Source organism: Phragmites australis, chromosome 5 (genome assembly GCF_958298935.1).
Source record: "Phragmites australis chromosome 5, lpPhrAust1.1, whole genome shotgun sequence".
Taxonomy (NCBI): Eukaryota; Viridiplantae; Streptophyta; class Magnoliopsida; order Poales; family Poaceae; genus Phragmites; species Phragmites australis.
The window spans coordinates 37,085,553-37,108,763 of NC_084925.1; the positions used below are offsets into that span (position 1 = coordinate 37,085,553).

Here is a 23,211-nt window from a genome sequence, read left to right on the forward strand (position 1 = left end):
AGGCCCGAGGTGGTCACGAGTAGTGGCTCCGCGGCGTCGGAGTTGCAACGGCGAGCGCGAAGGGAGTGGCAGCCGCGAGCAACGATGTGGCGGGCAGACGGGAGTGACGGTAGGAGCCGAAAGCCAGGAGCAGGCTAGGGTTAGAGGGTGAGATGGCGGCTGGGCTAGATAGGCCGGCCTGAGCAGCTGGGCCATCGGACGCCCCGCGGACGCTGCAGGCGAAAAATTGCCCCGGCGCTCTAAAACCCGCCGCATCGTCCCCCACCCCGTCCCCGCCGGGTCTAAACCCGCGGGGACCCAACCCGTTGCCAGCCTTAACTAGCGCAGCCATTTCACGCGCCCCGCGCCCGGCCGCCGGCCGGCCGATCCGCTTCTCCCCTCCCTCGACGCCGCCCTCAGCCACCGGCATTCATGGAACGCGTCGGCGGCGAGGCGCCCCCCCCCCCGGCTGCGGAAGCAGCAGCAGGAGGGGGAGGAGGGGTGGCCAAGGGGAAGTCGTTCAAGGGCCGCCTCTTCTACTCGTCGGTGCTCAGGTCGCGAGCCCGGGGTCCCGTCTGCGTCGGCGTCACCCGCGCCATCCCACAAGGTCTCACCGCCTGCGCACTCCTCAGTTTTCTCTCACTGGTCACAAATGCCTCCCCCCCCCCCCCCTCGCGTCTCCTCGCCTCCGTTTCAGAGGTAGGGGTTTCTACTGATTCGGCCAGCCGTAGTACTCTTAGCTCTGTAGCTTTTTGCTACGGTGCCGTGAACCTATGAGTTGCTTATTGGGCGGTGTGATTGGTCTTGGTTGCCTACTTGCTTGCTCGGTGCTCACCCTGCGAGCGCGGACCACGCTCCAACCACAGGAGCTGTAGTAGTGTACTGATTAGGTTCCTCTTCGGCAACTATGTTCACGGAAACGGGGAGAAAAACTTAGGCATTTCCCAACAGTTTGTATTGTCTCAGATTGTGCAAGGAACGATGTTATTGCTAGGGCTTATCCCCCATCGAATCCCATTGATCCACAGGTTTACCTGTAAAGTATGAAGTCCCATGTTTTGGTTAATGGTACTAACAATCCAATGAGTAGGTTATCGATGACGGAAAAATTGACCTGTTCTATGACTCGGTGCATATGGCTCCTGTGAAGTTCTCCACCAAAGTATTACCTTATGTCATTTAGCGTTAATCCCTGATGATATGATTTTCTCTGGGTTTTATACTTTTATGTATTGGCTTGGTACAGGATCATAAGTTGCTGACTTTGTCTCATGATGTGTTTAAGTTCGAGATTTGTTGGTTTCCCTCTTTGTGGGCAGAAGGAGAAATTTGGTACGATCCTCATATATGGGGATATGATATTAGTATTCTGTGCAACTAGACGTTGCCAAAAGTGGCGGTAACGAAAAGCTCTTCTTAGCATTTTGTAAGGTCTCGCATTGTTGAACCAAACAACACTACGTTAGGGGAATGTCTTCCACTGGGTTATAAAAATATCATCAACATGCTTGTGTTCGTCTATAAACACTTGTTCTGTGGTTTGTGTTAATCGGTTAGCGACCAAATGGTTAGGTTACAGATAATCTAAAATTTGATCCGTTTTATAACAGTGTGCTTAGGTTATTGTCCTCTGACTCATTGCAAAGCAAAAGTAACCTTATGTGTCATAGTATGTACTTTGATTTATTGTCTAACCAGTCTTCAACTCCGTTTGATGGCCTGTCTATTTTGTGATCTGATTTCATACTTAGTTTGGCTGACTGTTTGCCACATTTTCTAAACTTGGTATCTGTCGGAGAGTGAACTCCTGTCGCAGGGATCCCGAGAGACCCCTTTTTAGAGATTCGGCCGGGGGGAAGATCCTGGAAAAGCTTGTTTGGGAAATAAGCGGGAACGGAAATAAATGCGATGGCTGGCGGGAGACGATCACCCTAATGCAAGAAAAAGTGGGTACGCCGGGTTTTAGACAGGTTCGGGCCGCACGGAGGCGTAACACCCTACTCCTGTATGAACACTATATTTATCCTTGAAGAGAATTCTTCAAGGAGGTATCTGGTTCTAAGGGGAGAGCTGTTTACAAAGAGCTTGAGGCTCTTATGTTCTAGCTTAACTCGAGCTGGTTCGAGTGTCTGTCGATCTATCTTTGGCCTGGTTCGTCGGAGATTGTTGGTCGTCTGGTGGTCGAAGGCTTTTTTCTTCTCTTCTTTTAGTGTTCTCCATCCTTTCCTTTTATAGGCGCGCCGACCTCAACATATCCTGAATGGGAAAGAGGGGACACGAATGCCAAGGTGCCACGGAGAAAGGCGTAATCATTTCATTTTGGCGAAGTGACAGGGGCGGTGGAGAAATGCGGCGCGCATTCGACCACCAGCCGCTGCGGAAGCCTCGGGGCGCCCTAAAAGGGGCCCACCGGTCAGCCTCAGAGGTGCCCAATGCGCCCACCCTGTCTTGTTCTTCTGCCAGGGCAGGGTGGCAGGCGGAGTGCTTCGATTCTGGCAACGTTATCCCGAGGCATCTGGATAAAAACGGGACGGGACCCGTGCATTTAATGGACCCACGGTCCCCTGCTAGTGCATGGCAGGGTCTGACACTGGGGCGTGGGCAGCTGAGAATGTCAGGATGTCAGGATGTCAGACCGCGCGTGCCTATTAAATGCGGCATTGGGCCTTTGACTGGATAACACCCTGACGACGGGACCCTTCGGGTCGTTGAATGATCTTGCGCGAACCTTCGGGGCACCGAGTCCTCGGGGGCTGCCACGTGCAGCCCCGAGCACTCTCTCCCGAGCACTTCAGTGGGACCTTCGGGGCACCGAGTCCTCGGGGGCTGCCACGTGCAGCCCCGAGCGCTCTCTCCCGAGCACTTCGGTGGGACTTTCGGGGCACCGAGTCCTCGGGGGCTGCCACGTGCAGCCCCGAGCGCTCTCTCCCGAGCACTTCGGTGGGACCTTCGGGGCACCGAGTCCTCGGGGGCTGCCACGTGCAGCCCCGAGCGCTCTCTCCCGAGCACTTCGGTGGGACCTTCGGGGCACCGAGTCCTCGGGGGCTGCCACGTGCAGCCCCGAGCACTCTCTCCCGAGCACTTCGGTGGGACCTTCGGGGCACCGAGTCCTCGGGGGCTGCCACGTGCAGCCCCGAGCACTCTCTCCCGAGCACTTCGGTGGGACCTTCGGGGCACCGAGTCCTCGGGGGCTGCCACGTGCAGCCCCGAGCACTCTCTCCTGAACACTTTGGTCTTAGTATTTGGACCCTGCAGATCATCGGGGAACTAGGGTGCTCGGGAACCAGAGGCGGCGGCACCGAGCACCTTCTCCCGGGACTTAGCTTTTTCTTACCTCGCAGGGTGGTGACATGTGGTGGATAGCCGGCCTGACCTCGGGACTTAGGGACCCCTGGTTCTGAATACACCGACAGTAGCCCCCGGGCCCGTTGGTAGGCGATGGGACGGAGACTGCGAATGGGCCCTTCGTCGCGACCGAGGCCAAGGCTAGCGCGGACGCCATATGGTAAGCTTTCGAGAGGTGGCCCTTGCGGACCTAGACCTCAAGTACGTTCCAACGGGAAAATGAGTGGACGCGTGTCCACACAACTTCCGAAGGGTATGATAACCATACGGGCGGCACGCGCGGTCGCCGCGCAGATCGAGGAAAATACGCCTGGCAACCGCTGACATCGTGCGATCGTCGGGAGATTCGTCTGACAGTTGCGTCGATCGAGGCGACGCTTCGCCGAGCGAACCGTCTGGGGCGGCAGTTTTCGAATTTTGAGATATAAAAGGGGGAACGGATCGGTCCGTTTCCCCTTTTTACGCTCTCTTGCACTTGCGCTCCTGCCTTCTTGGTGCTCCGAAGCCCTAAGGAAAATCCCAGGCGACCGGAGCATTCTCTCTCCTCCCACTTCTCCACCAAAAAACACCTTCCACCCTGTTGAGATGACGAGGGTTGGAGGAGGACGCCGGGATAGGACTTCGGACAGCATCTTGCCGGAGTCTCGTCTGAGGAACGAGGAGGCGGCGGAGAAGATTAGGAAGCTGTTGGTACCGGAGGGTCAGGAAGGTGCCGTGGTGGTGAGGCCGGCGACTCTGACGCCGGCGACGACCGTCCCTGGGCGGACCGTTCTCTTCACCTCTTTCGTGGCGGCGGGGCTAGTGCCGCCGTTCTCCGCCTTCTTTCTGCAAGTTTTGGAGACGTACGGCATACAAATGGCGCACCTAAGCCCCAATTCCGTCGTGGCGTTGGCGGTCTTCGCGCATCTCTGCGAAATGTTCGTGGGGGTGATGCCGTCGGCGACGCTGCTTCGCCATTTCTTCGTTCTCCGGCCGGTGGGGAAGAAGAGGGGGTACTCCACGGCGGACGTCGCGGGGTGCTGCAACCTTCGGCTCCGGGAAGGCCTGGGGGATCATTATGTTCCCCAGGTTCTGCGCAGCAAGTGGGAGGAGTGGCGGCGGGACTGGTTCTTCGTCGACATCGACCCCCACGAGCGCCTCGAATTGCCAGAGAGGGCGGCGGAACCTCGGCGGTCGACGTGGGAGGCGCCGCCGCCAGAAGATGCGAGACTGAAGCCGGTGCTAGAGCGCATCTTGGAACTGCGCGAGGGCGGGCTGACCTCAGTCATGGTGGTTGTGGACTTTCTGCGTTGTCGGTTGGCACCCTTGCGAGAGCGGGCCCGACCAAGCTGGTTCTACACCGGGCCGGAGGACATCACCAGGACCCAGATTGGCGCGAGCTGGGATCTGGGGCAGGCGGAGCTGCGAGGGATGACCCGAGTGATCACCGGGACGGAGGACATGAGCCGGGCGGAGCTCCCGTGGCCGGAGATGGCGCTCTGCGCCAATCCCAACCGGGTGGCCATCATGGCGGGGCTGCCGGAGTTCGATGCCCAGGGGCCCGTGGACCGGCCACGAAGCCGGAGTCCCGAGGCCTCTGACCTCCCCGGCCTGGAGGAACTTCTTGGCGAGGAGGTCGCTGGTAGTTCGGCGCGGGCTGGCGACGGGGCCGCCGCAAGCAGCAGCCGCCGTGCCGGAGAGGAGGGCGCCACTGAAGTTGTTGAAGAGTTGGCGCCGGGAGACCGGGGAAAACGACCCCGGGCCTTGATCCTAGTGCCGGATTCTCCGCCGTCGCCGACGGCAGCGGCGGCATTTCCGGTGCTGGAGCCGCGCCTGGTGCGGATGGGGCCTGCATCGACGCCTGCGACCTGCACGGCGGAGACCGAGACCCGTCCGGCGGCACCCGAGGTTCGCACGACGGCGCCCGTGGCCTGCGTAGTGGCTCAGCCGAGCCCCCAGCGGAAGAGGCGGCGGGAGGAGTCCGGACCGACGGCACCGGACCCGGACATCAGACTCCCAGCGGCCAAATGGCGGTATCGGTGAGTCTTCTTTCTCGCCTTTCCATGGGCATTTTCGGCCCGAACTAAGTTTTGACAACCTTCACTTGTCTCCCGCAGGCCAGCTGCAGGCGCTGTTGTGACGGAGAGAGAGAGGGCGCCGGAGCCAGAGCCGAGCCTGCCCGCTGCGACGGTGGAGGCCGGCGTAGGATCAGCGGAGGTGCCAATCGACGTGGCGGCCCCTGGGAGAGAGGCGGAGGTGGCAGCCGAAAGAAGGGTGCCGGCGGAACCTACCCCGGGCGCGGAGAGCCCGGGGCGGATAACGGTGGAGGCGGATGTTCTGCCGGGGCCGGTGGACAGGGCGGCCGATGCGGGAACGCGGCCGCCGTCCGAGACTTTGGCTCCGGCGGAGCCTACCCCGGGCAGGCAGAGCCCGGGGCGGATGGCGGCGCAAGGCCCGGCGGAGAGCTCGGCCCCCCTGGAGGCATCGCGCGGAGAAGCCTGGGCGCCCGCAGTGCCCGGCCGGTCTGCCGATCCCTTCCTGGCCGCCATTAAAGGCGTCCAAGCAGCAGTCGGGCAACTGGGCGCAGTGGTGAAGGCCAAGGAGGGGGAGCTCGAAGCCGAGTGCGCCCGCCTGGCACTGGAGAAGGCGCAGCTGGCGGGCGCCCGAGAGGAGGCCCGTGCGGCAGCCGCGCGGGAGCAGAAACTCCTAGAAGACATCCGCGCGGAAGCCGCGCGGGATCGAGAGACTTTGAAGACCGCGCGGGCAGAGGCCGCGCGGGAACGAGAAGACGCCGCCCGCTTGGCCGAGGCGTCGAGGCAACAAGCTGCCGAGGCCCTTGCCAGGATGGGGCAGGCGCAGGAGAGGGAGGCGGCAGTCGCAGCCCGGGAGGAGGCTGCGGAGGAGCGGCAAGCAGAGCTGGCCCGCCGGGAGGGCGCGGACGAGAAGACGCGCGCCGACCTCCAGCGCTGGGAAGACGACCTCCGGAAGATCAGGGAAGAAATCAAGCGCTGGGAAGAGGACGTCTCCGTCCGGGAAGTAGACAACGAGCTATCAGCGTCGGATCTCGGAGCCCGGGAGGATTCGGTGGTCCAGCAGGAGGATGTGCTGGCCCGGCGGGAGAATGAGCTGAGTCGCCGAGAAGGCGAACTGAGTCGCCGAGAGGGCGAAGCTGCTGCTGCGGTGGCCGCCGCGGCTACCAGGGCGGAAGAGAATGCGAAGCACGAGGCGGAACTGGCCGCCCGTGAGCGCGCCTTGTCCGAGATGGTGGCCAAGGCGAAGCAGGATGCCGTCCCCGCCGCAGCTGGCGGTTCTTCTGGTCCGGCCAGGGACCAGGGACTCGAGGCACAGCTGCGGGCCGCCAAGGAGAAGCTCGAGACCGCCTTTGTCTCGCGGGTCAACCTAGAGCATATGCTGGAGGACATCCTCCGGCGGATGCAACGGGCCGTGGAGAAGGGTGGTCTCGGACGGCTTGTCGACGACAAGAAGGGCGACGGCCCCGCACGACAAGTGTTGGGGCTGCAGCAGGTCTGCGAGCGCCTCGAGACCCTGCCCTGGGCAGTTCAGGAACTTGCCGCCCGGGAGGGACGTGGCTTGGCACGTGCCGTGGCCGAGCACGTCTTGGCCTGCTACCGAAGCAGGGACCCGAACTTCCCGTTGGAGCCAGCGCGGGAGGGAGTAGTCGAGGCTGAGGAGGAGGCCGCCCGGGCAGCGGTTAGGAGTACCGCCTCCGTGGTGGCGGCCGGCTTCAGGCGAGAAGTGCCGCCGCCGCCAGCCCCCGGGGACGACTCGGAGGATTCAGCCGACGCCTCTGCCGCCGACTAGGCCTTCTGTGCCCTCTCTTCTTTTGTTGTAGATGTAGGAGTGAATATTAGGAGTGAACCCTTAGAAAACGCCTTGTATATGTCTTGTGAATATAATGGCAGCTTTTCCTTGGGCTCGCAACTCCAATTTCTCTGTGTGTTTGATGTTTCTTCTGGTGCTCTGTCTGGAAGTCCCGGGGAGTACTCAGTCGGGCCGTTCCCGACCTTCCCATCCCCGAGAAATGAAGTTGTTCCGGTCGCTGGCGTTGGCGCAGCCAGCCCTCAAGCTCTCGCGAGTCCGCACTACCTAGGTTAAGAAACGAAGACACAGACTCCCTTGCCCGGGAGATAGATCGATCCTGCTCGGAACACGCCGTGCCTAATGAACACCTTTTCACTTTGCGACCACTCAGTTAGTAGAAGGGAGACGCGTGCGGGCGAGAATGTGACCAAAAGTCCTCGCGGTCCGGTGGTGCCCGGGCTCAAAACGGGCCGGACCGAGCACTGACAGCCCGCCCCCAAGGCCGGAGCTCCGGACTACTCGAGCAGCTCGAGCGATAGGATTACCCAGGGCACCCGAGGACTCGGTAGTGATCGGGGTCCATAAAAGCAGACCGAACACCACGACGACCACGAAGGGCTTCGGTCAGACATTATCGTAAGCACGGTACTCCTTTCTACAAACCGCTATGTCGTTCTGGGAAAAAGGTAGACACGCGGCAGGGTTTTTGCGTGCAAGGAGACCACCTCGCCGAACAGATTAAAGCGCGAGAGCCCCCGAGAATGACTCGGGAACATAAATTTACTGAAAGCAGACTTGTCTGAACATAACCACTCACCGGACAGCTGTCGGCCTTCCAGCCAACCGATCCAGGAGGGGTGTGCTTCCGAGCTCGGGGGCCCGGGGACTTGATTCTTTCAACGGAGCGCCCGAGGGCCCAGAGGCATACGAGGCTCCTAGGGTCGGGTGGCCTCGACCACCCAAGCCTAAGTGGTAGGACCACCCGAAGACCCTTGGAGCCGACCAGAGACCGGGGCATTGAAGCCCTCGCGGCCGAACTGCTTGTGATTGCCAGCCTGTGACTTGAGAGAGAATATAGAATTTCTTTGTCTGGTGCGCTCTGTTAGTGCGGTACTTGCTATAGACTGTTCTCGTTTTTGACCCGAGACCTCTTGAATACCCAAACCGGCGAACAAGAGCGGACAGAGGCATAACCTAGAGGTCCTATGGTTCGGTGGCGTCCGGGTACGACAGACCAGACCGAGCACCGACAGCCCGCTCCGAGGTCCCGAGCTCCGGACTACTCGAGCAGCTCGAGCGATTGGATTACCCAGAGCACCCCGAAACTTGGTAGTGCCCGGGAGCCTGCCATGACACCGAACACCACAGCCTACCATGCCGGACGTGGGTCAGCGGCGACTGCTCGCATGCATACCGATCGGGATTCTTTTGTCAACGGGAAAAGAGAGAGAGCGAACTTTTTCTCGCACAACCGAGCTCCTCACCAGATATATTAAACATACGGAATCCAGAAAAAGTATTTTGATATAGCAATTGCTTATTGAAAAACTTAATGTGCAATATTTACAAGGTTGGGTGACATCGACTTACCCCACGGGGCGAAGCCTTCAGACTGCTCGGGCGGGGAGAAAGCCCCCGGCCTTACTAACCTGAACCGCGAGCACGGCCATCTACGGGTAGAAGCGTCGAAGATGCTCGATGTTCCACGGATTCAGGAGTGGCTGTCCTTCCTCCGTCGCCAACCTGAAAGAACCTGCCCGGGGGACCGCGATCACGGTGAAGGGACCTTCCCACACAGGGGACAATTTATTCATTCCTTCGCGCGACTGGATGCGTCGGAGAACTAGGTCCCCCACCTCGAGAGACCGGGCCCGGACATGGCGCAGATGATAACGCCGCAGACTCTGCTGGTACCGAGCCGCCCGGACAGCAGCACGCCGCCGGCGCTCCTCCAGGTAGTCTACGTCGTCGCGCCTTTGATGCTCCTGCTCACCCTCAGAGTATGCATGCACTCGAGGGGAGCCCAGAGTGAGCTCGGAGGGGAGGACTGCTTCGGCGCCGTAGACGAGGAAGAAAGGAGTCTCCCCGGTAGCGCGGCTTGGCGTAGTCCGATTGGCCCATAGCACGGCTGGCAGCTCGTCCACCCATCCCTTCCCGTGCTTAGCGAGCACGTTATAGGTCCGGGTTTTGAGGCCCTTTAGTATCTCTGCGTTGGCGCGCTCGACCTGCCCGTTACTCCGAGGATGAGCGACGGAAGCGAAGCAGAGCTAGATGCCGAGATCTTCGCAATAGTCCCCGAACAAGGCACTTGTGAACTGGGTGCCGTTGTCGGTGATGATCCGATTAGGGACACCAAAGCGGCTAGTGATGCCGCGGATAAACTGGAGCGCCGTGTTTTTGGTCACCTTGATGACTGGGACCGCCTCCGGCCACTTAGTGAATTTGTCGATAGCGACATATAGGTATGCATAGCCCCCGATTGCTCGGGGGAATGGACCCAGAATGTCCAAACCCCAGACCGCGAAAGGCCATGACAGGGGAATGGTATGGAGAGCCTGAGCTGGCTGGTGAATCTGCTTTGCATGGAACTGGCATGCCCTGCAGCGCCGAACCAGCTCGGAAGCATCCTGGAGAGCTGTAGGCCAGTAGAAACCTTGCCGGAAGGCTTTCCCGACCAGCGTGCGGAACGATGAATGGCCACCGCACTCGCCCTCGTGGACCTCAGCGAGAAGATCGCCGCCTTCTGCCCGAGAGATGCATTTCAGGAGGATACCTCCTGCGCTACGTCGGTAGAGATCCCCATCCACAATGGCATAGCGTTTGGACTGCCGAGCAACCCTTTCGGCAGACGCCTCATCCTCGGGTAGGAACTTTTCTTTCAAGTACCCTCGGATGTCAGACATCCACGAGGCATCTTGAGAACATTCGGCGAGCACAGCGCACTCGTCGGACGGCGGCGCCCTGACGGGGCTTCCCACTGAGGGCACCGCCGGGGTCTCCTGAATTGAGTTCGAGGTTTCCCCTTCATCCTGTTCGGCAGGCAGGACGGAAGGCCGTGCGAGTCTTTCTTCAAAGACTCCGGCAGGGACGCGCGCACGTGATGAGGCCAGGCGAGAGAGCTCGTCGGCCGGAGCATTGTCGCGGCGAGAGATATGCCGCAACTCGAGGCCGTCGAAGCGTCGCTCGAGCTTTCTGACTGCAGCCACGTACGCCGCCATTTGAGGATCCGTGCACTGGTACTCCTTGGACACCTGGTTGACGACCAGTTGGGAGTCCCCTTTGACCAGGAGGCGACGAATCCCGAGCCCCACCGCAGCTCGGAGGCCGGCGATGAGACCTTCATACTCCGCCATGTTGTTGGATGCGCGGAATTGCAACTGTACGACGTACCGGAGCTCTTCACCCGTTGGTGAGGTGAGAACCACTCCGGCCCCTGCGCCTTTCAGCGAGAGGGAGCCGTCGAAGTGCATGACCCAGTACCCGGGCGCGTTGTGCCCGGGATAGGCAGAAACCTCTTCTGGGATGACGCAAGGGACGGGCGTCCACTCCGCCAAGAAGTCGGAGAGTGCCTGGCTTTTAATTGCCTGGCGACTGACGAAGTGTAGGTCGAACTCCGCCAGCTCTACTGCCCATTTGACAACGCGCCCGGTGCCTTCCCGGTTCCGGAGAATGGGTCCCAGTGGATAAGTGGTAACCACCGAGACTTTGTGCGCCTGAAAGTAGTGGCGCAGCTTCCGGGAGGCGATGAGCACGGCATAGAGCAGCTTCTGAGCTTGGGGATACCTTGTCTTGGCCTCCCGGAGGACCTCGCTGACGAAGTACACCGGTCGCTGTACCCGGCGGGCCCGGATGGTGGCCCCACCCGGGGGGCTGCCACAGCCCCCAGGGTCGGCGGTATGGTCGGGGTTGGCCGAGCATTCGAGCTCGATTCCTTGGCTGGGAAGAGCAGTGTGCTCGGGCTCGACCCCTCGCTCCGGGGGAGCCACGAGGACAGGTGAGTGGTCGGGGGCCTCTGGGAGCTGGGACCCAGCACCCGGCCCCGAACACTCGTCTCGCTCCACCACCAATACTACGCTCACAACCTGAGGAGTGGCTGAAACGTAAAGCAGCAGGGGCTCACCTTGAGGAGGAGCCACCAACACGGGTGGCGAAGTAAGGTACTTCTTTAAGTCGCGGAAGGCCTGCTCGGCCTCCGGCGTCCAGTTAAAATGACCGGATTTTTTCAGAAGCTTGAAGAGGGGGAGCCCTCGTTCCTCGAGCTTGGAGATGAAGCGCCCGAGGGCGGCCATGCAGCCGGCGAGGCGCTGGACTTCCTTGAGTCGAACCGGGGGTCGCATCTGCTCGATGGCCCGGATCTTCTCCGGATTGACCTCGATTCCTCGGCCAGAGACCAAGAAACCAAGGAGCTTGCCCGCCGGGACTCCGAAGACACATTTCTCCGGGTTGAGCTTGAGGCGGGTAGAGTGGAGACTGTTGAAAGTCTCGGCAAGGTTCTCGAGCAGGGTGGCGCGGTCTCGGGTTTTGACCACGAGATCGTCGATGTAGGCCTCGACGTTGCGGCCAACCTGCGAGTTAAGAGTGATACGAATGGCGCGCTGGAAGGATGATCCAGCGTTGCGCAGGCCGAAAGGCATTGATATGTAGCAATAAGTCCCCACCGGGGTAGTAAAAGCAGTTTTTTCCTCGTCCCCTACGGCCATGCGAATCTGGTGATACCCAGAGTTTGCATCTAGGAAGCACAAAAGATCACATCCCGCAGTTGAATCTACGATTTGATCAATGCGAGGTAAGGGGAAGGGATCTTTAGGACAAGCCTTGTTAAGGTCGGTGTAGTCCACGCACATGCGAAGCTTGCCGTTGGCCTTCGGGACGATGACCGGATTTGCTAGCCAGTCGGGGTGGAGGACTTCTCGGATGAATCCGGCGTCGAGGAGCTTGCGGACCTGCTCGCGGATAAACTCCTGGCGCTCTGGCGCCTGCCGCCGGACCTTCTGCTTCACCGGGCGGGCGTCCGGACGCACAGCCAAGTGATGCTCGATCACCTCCCTAGGGATCCCGGGCATGTCGGACGGTTGCCAGGCAAACACGTCCACGTTAGCCCGGAGGAAGGCGACGAGCGCGCTTTCCTATTTGCTGCCCAGGTCGCTGCCGATTCGGACAACCTGGGTAGCGCCTTCGCCCACCTGGACCTCCTTCGTTGGAACAGAGGTGTCGGCGGCGAGTCGGGGTCTGGATGAAGAGGGTCCCGGGCCCCCTGAAGAGCCATCAACCTCGGCCTGTGCTGAGACCAGAGCCATGTATGATTGTTCGGCGCAGGAGACGGCGCCGCGGGAGTCGGCGACCACGGAGATAGAGCCTGCGGGGCCGGGCATTTTAACCGTAAGGTATGCATAATGCACGGCCATCATGAATTTGGCAAGCGCCGGACGCCCGAGGATGGCGTTGTAGGGGAGAGGGAGCTCCGCAACATCGAAGAGGACGCACTCCGTGCGGAAGCTGTCCCGGCTCCCAAATGTGACAGGCAACTCAACCTGCCCGAGGGGTAGGGAGTGCCCGGGAGTTACTCCACAGAAAGGGAGTGACGGCTTTAGGCGTCGGGAGGATACTTGCAGCTTCTCAAAAGCCTCCTTGGAAAGGAGGTTGAGGCCGTGACCGTCGATCAGCACTCTGCCGACCTTAACATTGCAGATAGTGGGAGACACAACCAGAGGTAGCCGTCCCACGGCTGCAGTACTGACGGGGTGATCTGCCATGCTGAACGTGATCGGAGCATCCGACCACCTCAGGGGTCTTGTGGCCTCCTCGCTCGGGGTTGCCGAGCACACTTCGCGCCGCATGACCTTGATGCCACGGCGCGAGCAGGGTGTGTAAGCGCCCCCGTCGATGAAGGCAACCGCATGCTCCGGCTCCTGGAAGCCGAGCTCGGTGCTGTTGGGGACGACCTCGGCATCGCCTCCTCCGTGGGACTCGTCGCGCTCCCTCTGGCGCTGCTCCACGAGTCCTTTGACCGTACGACACTCCGTGAGGTCGTGCCATCTGGTCAGGTGTATGGGACACCATTTACCTGGCTCGGGCCCCGCGGGAGCGGGGACCCTCGCTGGAATAGGAGCTCGGCCAGGGGCAGGGGCTCTTGCTGGAGCTGACGCCCTAGCCGGTGCCGGGGCCCTCGCGGGCACAGAGGCCCGAGGAGGAGCCCGAGCAGGGGCCCTGACGGGGCGCCGATCGGCACCCGGCTGACGCTCTTGCCGGCGATCGGGCTCTTGCGGCTCCCTGTGAGCGGGGACTTGGGCTGGCTCAACGGGAGCGGCCTCGCGCTTCCTTCTCTTTTTCTTTTCCCGCTTATCAGAGCGGGAAGAACTTGGCTGGTCGGAAACGGGGCGAGGAGCATGCCATGCCCTGGCCTCCGCAGCCTTGGCGCACTTATCGGCCAGTGCGAAAAGCTCCGCAGGGGTCTCGATCTCGTGCGTACCTAGCTTCTCGAGCATCCGCTCATCACGGACGCCCTGCCGAAAAGCAACAATAACAGCATGGGGGGCCACTCGCGGAATAGTGTTGCGAACCTGGCTGAAACGCTGTATAAATCGCCGTAGCGTCTCCCCTTCCTGCTGTTGGACGGCGTGGAGGTCGCACTCCAGACCGGGACGTGCGAACGTGCCCTGAAAGTTGGCCACGAATTGGTGGCACAGGTCATCCCAGGAGCTGATAGATCCTGGGGGTAAGTTCATAAGCCAAGAGCGGGCGGAACCCCTCAAGTCAACATGAAAATAGTTTACCATCACCTTTTCGCTGCCTCCGGCCGCTTGGACGGCCGTCGTGTAGATCTGGAGGAACTCGACGGGGTCGATGGACCCGTCGTACTTCTCCGGCAGCTCGGGGCGGAACTTGGAAGGCCACCTCACTCGGCGGAGCTCGGTGGTGAAGGCACGGCAACCGGTGCCGTACCCCACAGCACGAGCGGGGGTTCTTGGTGGCGAGAAGCGGCGAGCCGGGGATCCCCGGTGGTCATGGGCCGGGAGAGAGGAAGCCTGGTCCTCTGCCCCAACCCCCTGCCGGGTCTCCCGCTGACGTTCGAGAGTGACTCGAGCATCTTCGTGGCCCCTCCGCTCGTCAAGGTGCAAACGAAGGTCCCGGGCTCCGGACATGGCCAGGGGGACGGCACTCCGCCTGGAGACCCCTCGGCCCGTGCGGGTGTTGCCCGCTGAGGAGCCGGCTCTGGCGGCACCGTGCTGAGAAGTGGTGCGAGGACTCCCGGCCTGCACCTGGCGACGAGCAGTGCCGACTAAAGCGACGACGTCTTGCATCCACCGGCCTTCCGGAGTGTTTGGCGTGGCCTGAATGGGCGGGTGTCTGAGGAGAGCTTGTGCTGCAAGCAACGCGCTCCCTGGGCTGGCCTCACTGAAAGCGAGCCTGCACCGAGGCGGCACCCGACGTGGTCCAGAGGCAGACCTGGCGGCCGGGGTCCCGACCACCTGCTGGGGGTCGGAAAGTACGTTGGCAGCGGCGGCGGCGCTGATGGGCCCAGCGCCTTGATCCCCTTGGGCGGGAAAAACCGCACGCGTGGATGGCGGCTGCCGCGGGTACGCAGCAGCGACGGGGCTTTCTTCGCGGGGCAGCGTTCCGTTACTGGAAGTGGAGCCGGAACGCTGGAAACGGTGCCCACCTACCATCTTTTCCTGTGGACAAAAAAGTGAAACAAACAATCCAGGGATATTCCCCCCTACCTGGCGCGCCAGCTGTCGGAGAGTGAACTCCTGTCGCAGGGATCCCGAGAGACCCCTTTTTAGAGATTCGGCCGGGGGGATGATCCTGGAAAAGCTTGTTTGGGAAATAAGCGGGAACGGAAATAAATGCGATGGCTGGCGGGAGACGATCACCCTAATGCAAGAAAAAGTGGGTACGCCGGGTTTTAGACAGGTTCGGGCCGCACGGAGGCGTAACACCCTACTCCTGTATGAACACTATATTTATCCTTGAAGAGAATTCTTCAAGGAGGTATCTGGTTCTAAGGGGAGAGCTGTTTACAAAGAGCTTGAGGCTCTTATGTTCTAGCTTAACTCGAGCTGGTTCGAGTGTCTGTCGATCTATCTTTGGCCTGGTTCGTCGGAGATTGTTGGTCGTCTGGTGGTCGAAGGCTTTTTTCTTCTCTTCTTTTAGTGTTCTCCATCCTTTCCTTTTATAGGCGCGCCGACCTCAACATATCCTGAATGGGAAAGAGGGGACACGAATGCCAAGGTGCCACGGAGAAAGGCGTAATCATTTCATTTTGGCGAAGTGACAGGGGCGGTGGAGAAATGCGGCGCGCATTCGACCACCAGCCGCTGCGGAAGCCTCGGGGCGCCCTAAAAGGGGCCCACCGGTCAGCCTCAGAGGTGCCCAATGCGCCCACCCTGTCTTGTTCTTTTGCCAGGGCAGGGTGGCAGGCGGAGTGCTTCGATTCTGGCAACGTTATCCCGAGGCATCTGGATAAAAACGGGACGGGACCTGTGCATTTAATGGACCCACGGTCCCCTGCTAGTGCATGGCAGGGTCTGACACTGGGGCGTGGGCAGCTGAGAATGTCAGGATGTCAGGATGTCAGACCGCGCGTGCCTATTAAATGCGGCATTGGGCCTTTGACTGGATGACACCCTGACGACGGGACCCTTCGGGTCGTTGAATGATCTTGCGCGAACACTTTGGTCTTAGTATTTGGACCCTGCAGATCATCGGGGAACTAGGGTGCTCGGGAACCAGAGGCGGCGGCACCGAGCACCTTCTCCCGGGACTTAGCTTTTTCTTACCTCGCAGGGTGGTGACATGTGGTGGATAGCCGGCCTGGCCTCGGGACTTAGGGACCCCTGGTTCTGAATACACCGACAGTATCAGTTCCTGAGCGTATGATCGGATAAATTGAACTGGAATCTATCCAAGAAGGTAGCAACCTTTCGGACTTCAAATATGCATGTGTTGGTTATTCAATATACCTAGATGACAAGGAAACTTCTATGGGGAAACAAGAGAAGCAAGTGCAGTCGCAGCTACCTATTTGTGTTGGAGTCGAGGTAATATCCGCTTAACCATGCAATTGCCATGCAATTATGCGTAAATTGTCATTTCACAAGTGATGACTGAGGAGGATGTCAGTGTGACATGATGTGTGATTAGGAAGCAGTTAGACACAATGTTGTCTTTGATGGTGTAAAGATCATCCTAGGATAGTTGATATAGCATGAATGTAGTTCTGAGTTCTGACAACTCAGAATCTGATGAGAAAATAATTCAGCACACGAGCTTAGTTATGTTGAATGTTGGAATGGATCTGTGAATATTCATGGCAATTTGTTTATCTGCATAACCTTTATTTTTCTTACAATAGTTATGCATACTTCTTTTCTTTTCTCAACCACAGTAGAAATGAATGCTAGCCATTCGGTCCTGAAATCTGTTCTTGATCTCCAAATCTATTATGTATTGGCTATTTAACTTCTGAGCTAGTAATTTGTTGTTAATATGTGCCTTGTGATGATTTACATTTTTCTGTTGCTAAGAATGGATATAATTTTCCTTTTTCCAGCTATTGGCCGATAGAAGAACCCCAACTAAGCAAACCCCACCTGACCTGAAGAAAGAAGGTAAGAAATAACGTTTTCATCTATTATTGCACTAGTATGTGTGGTACCACTACCAACTGCAAAGCTCAATATGCTAGAAAAGTTTTTGAATGTTTGGTTACTGGCAGAAGTGATCTATGTTTTTGTACAATAACACTGCAACTACTCAACCATACAAACCAGGGCATGAAGGAGACAATTCCTTGACTAAGTAAGTTGGACTTTTGCTTTTATTATTCATTTATAATCAAGCCCCTCAAATCCACATCAAGATTTTATAAGCAGCACCTTTTCTTATGAACCTACAGATTTCAGAGGAATGCTGGGCTTGTGGCCAATGGTGTGGCTAGGAACCTGAATAAAGTTGGGACTTATGTCGAAGACACTGTGGGTGATATGATGTACCCTTACCGCAAGGGTCCCAAATAAAACATAGGCCTTTGGCTCTCTTTAAATCTTGAAGAGTAGGCATTAGACAAGAGTGTCCAATCAATCACTCCCCAAATCACCTGGCATAGAAGCAGTCTTCTATTGGTTTTGGAGGATCTAGAAAAGATCGCAATGAGATTTCATTGTTAGGAAAATAGCCCCTTGGGACATGTTACTGCATTTCACTATCTGTTGGGGCTTTGGTATCATGTTTTTTTCCTAGCCCCCACTGCCGGGGGGAGTGTCAGATTAGTCACTCCCCAAAGCAATCGTTATTTTGGTGGGTTCCTCCAGTGATGTACAGGATGTTGTAATCGAACATTAAAACTGCCCCGTTGTTGCCCAGTTGTGGCTATGCGTTTGAGAATAATATCAAGTCACCGTTGTGACCCCCGATGATGATTTTAGAGTATTGTCAGTATCTGAGTATATAAAGGATGCTCTAACTGACCCATCTTATTTTTGATACTCATTAGAACTTTTTAGATGATAACATGGACCTTTTAGGTTACTCCTGCCATGCTGGCGTATGCTTCTTTTCTTGAGTGTACCGGCAATAGTATATCATATTTTGCATCTTCACCGTTCATCGCATAGTCCAAGCATGAGCAATAAGAAGATATGCTGAATTTCTTGTTTTTATTAATCATCTATGTCGTCACAAACTCACAATGAATGGAGTTTATTTTTGATGCTTCTACAAGTAGTTCAGACATTCAGCATCAGGTCGAGAATTCAATGTAAGCTATAAACCTTTATTGTATACAATTAATCTCCAATGTTACAAATATATAGTTGCCTCTTATCCTCCCTTGCATGCAGAGAGAGTCGATTATTTTATCAGCGTGTACAATTCGCAGAGTTCATAAATGGTTATCCCAAATCGTGTATCATATCTCTGCACGTATTTCAGAGAAACAAATCAAAATACGAGCACTTGAGATTACGCTCGAGCCACTTCGCGGGCGCCTTTCTCCCAGACGGCGTAGTCGTTGCCGTGGGCGGCGACCTCGAACCCCGCCGGGATGACGTGCCCGACGTCGAACCGGGACCCGATCTTCACAATCACCTTCTTGTCAATCTCTGCCACGTAGGCGTCGCCGTCGTGCTCGAGGATCGTCAGTGCGCTCGTCGGCGTGATGCCGTTGCGCTTCCGCACCGCCACCAGCGCGGCGATCTCGTCCTTGAGCCCCCAGTTAAAGAAATGGTCGTAGAACTGCATAGTAAAGTAAAGTAAGAGAGTTCAGACAAGAGACCGTATCGATGTCCAATACGATAAGTAATTAAAGTAAGAGGAGAATGATGAATGGACTAGCTAGCTCTAGGTAGCAAGAGTGAGCTAGAGGGCTGTCTGTACTCACGATGCACGGGTTGCCGGGGTGCGTGAGGATGTAGGCGTAGCCCTGCATGACCTTGTCGGAGGGGAACGGCCACATGGACTGCGTGGAGCCGGTGTCGTGGTTGTCGACGAAGGTGACGGCCTTGGCCGGCCACCACCCGATCACGCCGGGCGCCTTCCCCTGCGCGTCAATGAGCCGCCACAACTCGCCCTCCACGGCGGCGTTCAGTATCCCCTTGGTGGTGAAGTCGAACACCGTGGCCGGCGAGGCCGCGCCGCCCATTTTGTCCACCCAGTCCACCAGCGCTTGCCGGTGCGGGTCCTGGTCGTACTCCGGCTTCCCGTCCCCGCCGTACGCAATGGAGTTCCATATCTCGGCGACGGCGAAGCTAGGGGCCGTGCCGTCGATGTAGACCTTGGCGACCGCAGCGGAGTAGCCCTTGGCGAAGTCGAGGCGCCAAGCGTCGAAGCCAAGGTCGGACTTGAGCCAGAGCAGCCACTCGGTGAGCTCCCGCTGGACGCGGTCGTTGAGGTGGTCGATGTCCGGCGCGGGGGCGAAGTCGGCGCCCGTGTCGAGGTTGCCCGTGCCGTCCGAGTATTGGGTGTCGTCGCGGCAGATCATGTGGGGGCCCCAGTCCAGGCGGCTGTCGGCCGTGCCGCCCTCGTAGATGCAGTAGATGCCACGGCTGTCCTTGTAGTCGGCGCACCGGTGGTTGATGACGATGTCCGCCACCGCCTGCACGCCCTTGCCGTGGAACGCGGCGATCAGCGACTTGAGCTCTGCAGCCGTCCCGTACTTGGACGCGTCCAGGTCGTAAAGCCGGCCAGGCATGTAACCTGCACCACAAATAGAAATGGACACGCACGTACGTACGTCAAATAACCCAGTTCCACTCTGTATTTTGTTACGTAGGAGTCAACCAAGGCGAAGCTACATGTTCGTATCCGAGTGCACTGTTAGATTTTAGCTTCAGAAATTATTAGTGTTGGAGCTATGAACATATTAAGAGTCGTTTAGATATTTTGTTTTTATTTTAAACTGAAAATAGATATTTAAATTATTTTATTTTATCCTACAAACTTCACATCTTACATAGATCTCAGAGCTAAAGTTGGTAATGAGGTTTTGTTTCCCGGTAACTCATAGGAATTTCACTATTAGGTGATGCGTATGAAAAAATTTGATTCCCGCGAATTTATATGGGGACCGGGAGCACGGGGACAAGAAGACGCTCCCCGTTCCGCTTCCCACTATATCCTTGATATCATACATATACATATTTTTTATATATAAATGTATAAATATTACATTATATAGAAAAAAATAATAAATTACTCATATATTTTTTTTATCTAACCTACTATATTTAACTTATTTTGTATTAATTACCCTCGTATGTCAATAAATTACTTATTTATATTATAGATACATTATTAATATATAGAAATAATCAATTATAATTTAATTTTATATCTCTATTAGGGATCCGATCTTCCCAAAATTCCTCACGGAGTGAGTATAAGAGAAAACTTCCCCCAATAACTAAATAGGGATGAGGACGAGGAAGTATTCTCCGGCGGAGATTGACCTATTGCCATCCTTAATTCAAATATGTACAAAATCTAAATCTAAATGTATTAAAAATATGTACTCAGATCTTTAAAGGACTAGCTTCGCCGCTGACAACCAAAACGGTGCATTCTTACCGTCCACACTCCTCCCTTCACCACAAAGGAGTAGCGTTTTTTATAACAAAGATTTCGAAATTTGCTACCAATTAATATTTATATAACTATTTGATTAAAGTATCTCAAAAGGATTTCTTCCTAAATATATTCTAATATCCATCACTTATCAAAGACACTTGTGGATGGATGGAGCATATCTTAATTTCAAGGTCGAATATGCATACAGTTTAATTTCTTTGATTACTAGCAGCCACTATAAACACTAATCAACTAGTCCTAAAAAACACTAATCAATTGCACCCAGCTGATAAAGGCCAAAATGTGTCCACTTCGCAGCCAGAGTAGTTGGCGTGTTGTCCACTGCACGTACGCTATCATGATTCTTCGTTTCGCTTTCCTTTTGCCTGTTCCTCTCACTCCCTCCTCGATGTTTCGAGTTCAGACAAGGGGTTCAGAGGGACGGACCTTGCGTGGAGACGGAGTGCGACGGCGGCGGCAGCCAGACGTGCGTGACGCCGGCGGCGGCGATGTCGTCGACCTTCCCCATCAGAAGGTTGTACCACCCCCCACTCTGCTTCCACGACTCCCAGTTAAACCCCTGCAAATCAACGGAGAAACTGAATCCACTTCTTGGCTACGTACGAGAGGATCAACCAGATGAGGGCATCGACCAAGCAACGCATGATGGAATTCGTTGGTTACCTGGAACAGGACCTGGCCGGATGCCAGCCCCAGGAGGAGGAGCAGGGTCAGGCAGCACAGGTGCCTGTTCTCCATTGCTCTCTCTCTCTCTGAGTAGTGATTTGGAAATGGACGGGATGAATGTGGCAGGTGATGGTTACAGCAGGGGTACGTGCTGGGCATTTATAGGCAGAAGAGAATTCGATAGCATTAGCTTTCAACTATGGTGTGAATATGATAGGGGGGAGTTGCTTGGAGGCAATGGATGGGTACCGAACTCTGTTACGACAGAACTCCATGGAGGAAACGGAAAAAAAAGATCATTCGAATTGAGACGCAGCATTGCCTTTTTCAGGGAAGAAACCAGTTTTCTGAGCGGAAAATAAGCATGAATGTGACGCCCATTTTCTCGCTGACCCGGTCCATCTCCTCGCGTGCAGAAGCCTAGCTCGCTCCCCTTTCCTTCCTCTCCGTGATGCGTGGGCCTCATCTATCATCCCTCTCTTCCCGTCGCGTGCGTAACTGTCGGCCGAAACCGCCGCCCCCAAGTCCGCTGCACCCCACGACCCTGAATCCACAACCGCCGCCCTCCTTCGTGCCCATAAAGTCACCCAACTCCGTCGCCCTCTCTTTTCCCCTTAACCTTGCCATCACCATCTCACCGTCGCCGAGCTGCCATTGTTGCCACCCGAAGCTTAGCCACTCGAGGACCGACGCAGTCGAGCCCTCCCGACGCATCTAAGGCCGCCATTGGCTTCACAAGAGCACGAGGAACCTCATACGCCACCCCTCGCCGTTGTTCCGCCGTTGCACAACTATTTCCATCGAGCCCCGGTGAGTCTCGTCGTCGCTTCTCTGTCACCAAACTTCCCCGTTGTACTTTGAGGCTGATTGACCGACTTTTTGGCACCGTAGGACCCCCAGGAAGCCTCCCCGACCCTCGGTTTTGCTTCTCCGTCGCCGTAGCTGAGCCCCATTGAGCTCCGATCACCGCCACCACTTCTTTCCATCACCGACCATCGTCTAGGCATCTCCGGTCGCTGTGAAGCCCTCGGTGACAATCCCCGCCGTCATCTCTTTCGATTGCACAATTTTTTGTCATGTTTGGTAGCCTGTAGTGCTAGATCGTGTGTCGACCGGCGATGCTTCGACCATGTTTGCGGCGGTGCCACCGTGTTTCTATCATCGCTGGCTGCCCACCCTCCCCCTTGCTCTCGGCCATCCGATCGTTGATGAGCGGGTGAGATTAAACCTGACTCGTACCCCTATGCGATCCAATTAGAAGCCGCCACGTGGCCTCATAACCCCAATCGGATTATGTAGCCCACATTAGCGCCACATGTTAGCCACGTCATCCACCTGAGCCCAGTCAGCATGCTGACACAGTAAATAGGGTTTTATAAATAAAAATAAATCCATTAATTCTTTTAAATAGGTAATTTTACATTTAGGCCCTTAAATTTTTGGTTTTCACAAAAAATGCCCTTGTCAGTACTATTATTTTACTTTTAGCCCCTAAGTTTTATATATTTGCATATAGGTCCCTGAACTTTTACAAATAAGACTATGGAACTTCTCTGTTTTTACAAAATAGCCCTTGCCCTTTTGCCATAAGATCCCTGTGCTTAAAACCTTTATAACTTTTCATACAAGCTCTGTTTTAGGCGATTCTTGCACTGACGCGATTGTAGGAGTGAGTACTTTTTGTTAGTAGGCTTTTTATAGTGCTTTGCTACTGTTTGATGTGCTGTTCTTAGATGTTTGTACTTGCTTGTTTCCGATGTTTGCAAATGCAATAGGAGACGAGCAGTTCTTGAACCTGTAGGGCCAGACTTTTGAAGAGTTTGAGCAACCTGCTATTGAAGGCAAGTGTCCTTGATCACATTGATCTTATTGTAGAAAAATGTGTCTTTTACTTTTAGTTGCATGCTTGTCAATATGAATCCCATGTTTAGGGTTTACTAGTACTTGCAGATTATCCTTGTCGCCTGGGTCGTAGTTTGGGTGTGGAGGGTAGAAATGCTTAGTCGTGCCGTTGAGTCAAGTGGTTTTAAATGTTAATCTATTAAATGGTCTATACAACATGAACTGATTTGGGTAATCTTTGTAGCAACATGGATCATAGGGATCTAGGTAGGTTGGTTTGGTTGGTAACACTGCTGTGTGCATGTCGGTGGATGAACACCGCAAGCGGGGATCCTGAGGGACCCCCTTTGAGATTCGGTCGGGGGGGGGGGGTGATTTTGGATCTACCTCGTACGTGGATTTAATGTGAATGTGTGATATCTAAGCGGGACGGACGATCGTCGGCTAGTAAGAGTAAATGCTCAAGGGATTTTAGACAGGTTCGGACTGCAC

General features: G+C 56.2%; 2 protein-coding genes across 2 annotated transcripts; one reads left to right on the forward strand and one right to left on the reverse strand.

Annotated features, from left to right (window-relative positions):
- Positions 1 to 57: 57 nt before the first annotated feature.
- On the forward strand, positions 58 to 17,544 carry LOC133919489 (uncharacterized). Its single transcript, XM_062363890.1, has 5 exons — positions 58 to 586; positions 15,991 to 16,166; positions 16,679 to 16,736; positions 16,878 to 16,926; positions 17,024 to 17,544. Exons 2-5 carry the CDS (start codon positions 16,110 to 16,112, stop codon positions 17,142 to 17,144), a joined length of 285 nt encoding a protein of 94 aa, XP_062219874.1. The 5' UTR covers positions 58 to 586; positions 15,991 to 16,109; the 3' UTR covers positions 17,145 to 17,544.
- Positions 17,545 to 17,878: 334 nt separating this feature from the next.
- On the reverse strand, positions 17,879 to 21,033 carry LOC133919488 (alpha-amylase type A isozyme-like). The gene is made up of 4 exons (XM_062363889.1): positions 20,875 to 21,033; positions 20,638 to 20,770; positions 18,506 to 19,320; positions 17,879 to 18,360 (listed from the first exon to the last, which is right to left on the reverse strand). The coding sequence occupies exons 1-4, from the start codon at positions 20,947 to 20,949 to the stop codon at positions 18,088 to 18,090; spliced, it is 1,296 nt and encodes a 431-aa protein (XP_062219873.1). The 5' UTR covers positions 20,950 to 21,033; the 3' UTR covers positions 17,879 to 18,087.
- Between the last annotated feature and the right edge of the window lie 2,178 nt (positions 21,034 to 23,211).

What these genes read in the sequence shown, in the direction of transcription:
- LOC133919488 (XM_062363889.1), bottom strand. Translation starts at nt 20,949, where the DNA reads ATGGAGAACAGGCACCTGTGCTGCCTGACCCTGCTCCTCCTCCTGGGG. An exon ending in CCGGCCAGGTCCTGTTCCAG is followed by an intron (nt 20,771 to 20,874) that starts GTAACCAACGAA and finishes GTTGATTTGCAG; the next exon opens with GGGTTTAACTGGGAGTCGTG. An exon ending in ACCCCGGCAACCCGTGCATC is followed by an intron (nt 18,361 to 18,505) that starts GTGAGTACAGAC and finishes TTTACTATGCAG; the next exon opens with TTCTACGACCATTTCTTTAA.
- LOC133919489 (XM_062363890.1), top strand. Translation starts at nt 16,110, where the DNA reads ATGGGGAAACAAGAGAAGCAAGTGCAGTCGCAGCTACCTATTTGTGTT. An exon ending in CTATTTGTGTTGGAGTCGAG is followed by an intron (nt 16,167 to 16,678) that starts GTAATATCCGCT and finishes TCCTTTTTCCAG; the next exon opens with CTATTGGCCGATAGAAGAAC. An exon ending in ACCTGACCTGAAGAAAGAAG is followed by an intron (nt 16,737 to 16,877) that starts GTAAGAAATAAC and finishes ATAACACTGCAA; the next exon opens with CTACTCAACCATACAAACCA.